This window comes from Gavialis gangeticus, unplaced genomic scaffold (genome assembly GCF_001723915.1).
Source record: "Gavialis gangeticus isolate Ggan-Ray unplaced genomic scaffold, GavGan_comp1, whole genome shotgun sequence".
In the NCBI taxonomy this organism is placed as follows: domain Eukaryota; kingdom Metazoa; phylum Chordata; order Crocodylia; family Gavialidae; genus Gavialis; species Gavialis gangeticus.
The window spans coordinates 14782966-14785071 of record NW_017728991.1 but is presented as its reverse complement, the minus strand read 5'-3'; the positions used below and the strand labels follow the sequence as shown (position 1 = coordinate 14785071).

General features: G+C 46.8%; 1 protein-coding gene across 1 annotated transcript in view; it reads right to left on the bottom strand.

Moving 5' to 3' along the window:
- KCTD2 (potassium channel tetramerization domain containing 2) overlaps positions 1-2106 on the bottom strand; it is a gene marked incomplete at its 5' end in the record, with an annotated part of 15936 nt that overhangs the window by 9528 nt on the left and 4302 nt on the right. The window contains 2 exons of the mRNA XM_019515281.1: positions 526-621; positions 1912-2003. Coding sequence (XP_019370826.1) covers positions 526-621; positions 1912-2003 — 188 coding nt within the window. The remainder of the gene's footprint in view (positions 1-525; positions 622-1911; positions 2004-2106) is intronic.

Here is a 2106-nt window from a genome sequence, read left to right as displayed (position 1 = left end):
GGGGGGGGGGGGGCGTGGCAGTTGTGTGCTTAGCAACGGACCCAGAAATGGACAAGTACTTCCAGTCCACTTTCGGGTCCACCGCCAAGCGTGCAGGGGACCACCCCCCCATGCCCCTCCAGCTCAGCAACTAGCCACAGGGGGGTTACCAGGTGCACCCCAGACCCAGGAGGCACCAGTCGCTGAAGTAGACTGGAAGAGCTTTTGGTCCACTTCTGGGTTCACTGCCAAGCACGCTGAGGGACCACCCCCGGCTCCTGCGGGATGCTCCATCTGCCCCAGCATCTCAGCATTCACAAGCAGCCTGGTACCTTGAGGTATGTAGAAAAAACATTTAAAGCTGTCTGTCTGAATCATCAAATCTTTCCAAATCTCTCCAAAACTGATTTGGAGGGTTCCTATTCGATTTGGAGAGATTAAAGGGTATCCTGATTTTATATGGATTCAGAGAGTTGGCTGCCAAATCTTTGCCAAATCAAAACAATGACCGAAGCTTCACACAGCCCTAATCACTGGCACTGTTACCTGTTCAAATTTCCATCCATCAGACATTGTGGACACCATCTGTGTAAGTTCTTCCTCTTGGCACTGTAGGACCCTGTACACATGCTTGACAGGTCCCTAGAGCAGCAGGGATGAAAGCAAACAGAAACTTAATACCAAGGGAGCAGAGAGCTGGTGTAGCAGTGTCAACATTCAGATAAAGAAATAAAGTTCAGGCTTTGCCTCTCTAGGTCTCCTGCTCTGGTTCCTACCTTGACATTAGAGTGAAAAAGGAGAACCGAGAACAGACTTCCCCCAGCCACCTTTAGAAAAATATACTGGATTTTTTTTGGCTCCTCCTGACTATAGGGACAATTGTGTAATGTGTGAGAAAGGATCTGAGGTACAGTGGTAAACACCTCTCAGTGACTTGGGAGTCCAAGTCCCCTTGAATGTCAAGTCACTTTAGCATGTCACAAAATTTTATTCTTTTAGACATGAATCTACTAATGCAAAAAAATAGTGGTTTATCAGCAGCAAGAAGAATTGCAAGGAAGAGATGCTGAACAGCCATTGTTTTAAAAAGGTTTACTGCTGATAAGTATATTAAAGCAGTCAGGGGAGAAGAGCTCACACTTAGATATTGTCTCTTATGAAGAAAAAAGAGGGGAACTGAATGACTGATAGGATGTTGCTATACTGCAAGAAAGGAAGTATGATCCAGTGGACACACACTGCAGTGTAACTATGTTCTGCCAAAGCAGTAGTGCTGCCCTTTTGTTAATTAAATTACCGAAATAAAATCAGTGCAAAACAAAACCCACTGTCTATGAGAGATGCTCATATAAGATCCTGACTAGGTCAGAAGACTAATATGCTCTTGAGACACCCAAATCACCTTGTAGCTTTTGAATCTTATTTTACCCAACCCTATTCCTGGCCCCTTTTTATCTGACTGTGCATGGTCTCTACCTGGAGAGGTAGAAAGTGGATTGGCTAGCTGATGCCAGGGGCACTCAACTTCCAGTCCATGAGCCAAATGCAGTCCATGCAGTAATGACATCTGGCCTGTAGGGTTCCCCATGTGTTCAGAAATTGACTACAGGGGAGCAGTGGCAATTTAATACCGCCACCTTCTCCCACTTCTAAATATCCAAGCCCTGTGCAGCTGGCTGGACCAGGCCATGCCCCCTTCCCCTGTGTAGCTGTCCCACAGACGTATTGGGCAAAAATGATAAACACCACTGGCCTATGCCCACAGCCACAAAAAAATGCTCTCTCTCAACACACCTGGGATACAGCAGACAGCACTGCCTCCCACCCACCTGAGAGGACTAGAGTCCCGGACTGCTGCCAGCCCTAGGTGCTTGAACTGTACTGCCTGCTCCCCTTATTCCCACCCTCATGGTAAGAGCTAACATGCATTACTTGGGAGGTTCTGTTCTCGTTGTCCCGTATCCGCTCCTTCACCAGCCGCACCAGAGATGCAATGTTATAAAACTCAGCCTCTTCCAGTACCCCTTTAAAACAAGGTGTGGATTTGGTTAGGTTAAGGCAAATGGAATAAGGATGATTTCACTACAGGGAGGCTGTGCATGTCGCCTTTTTTTTTTTTTTTTTTTT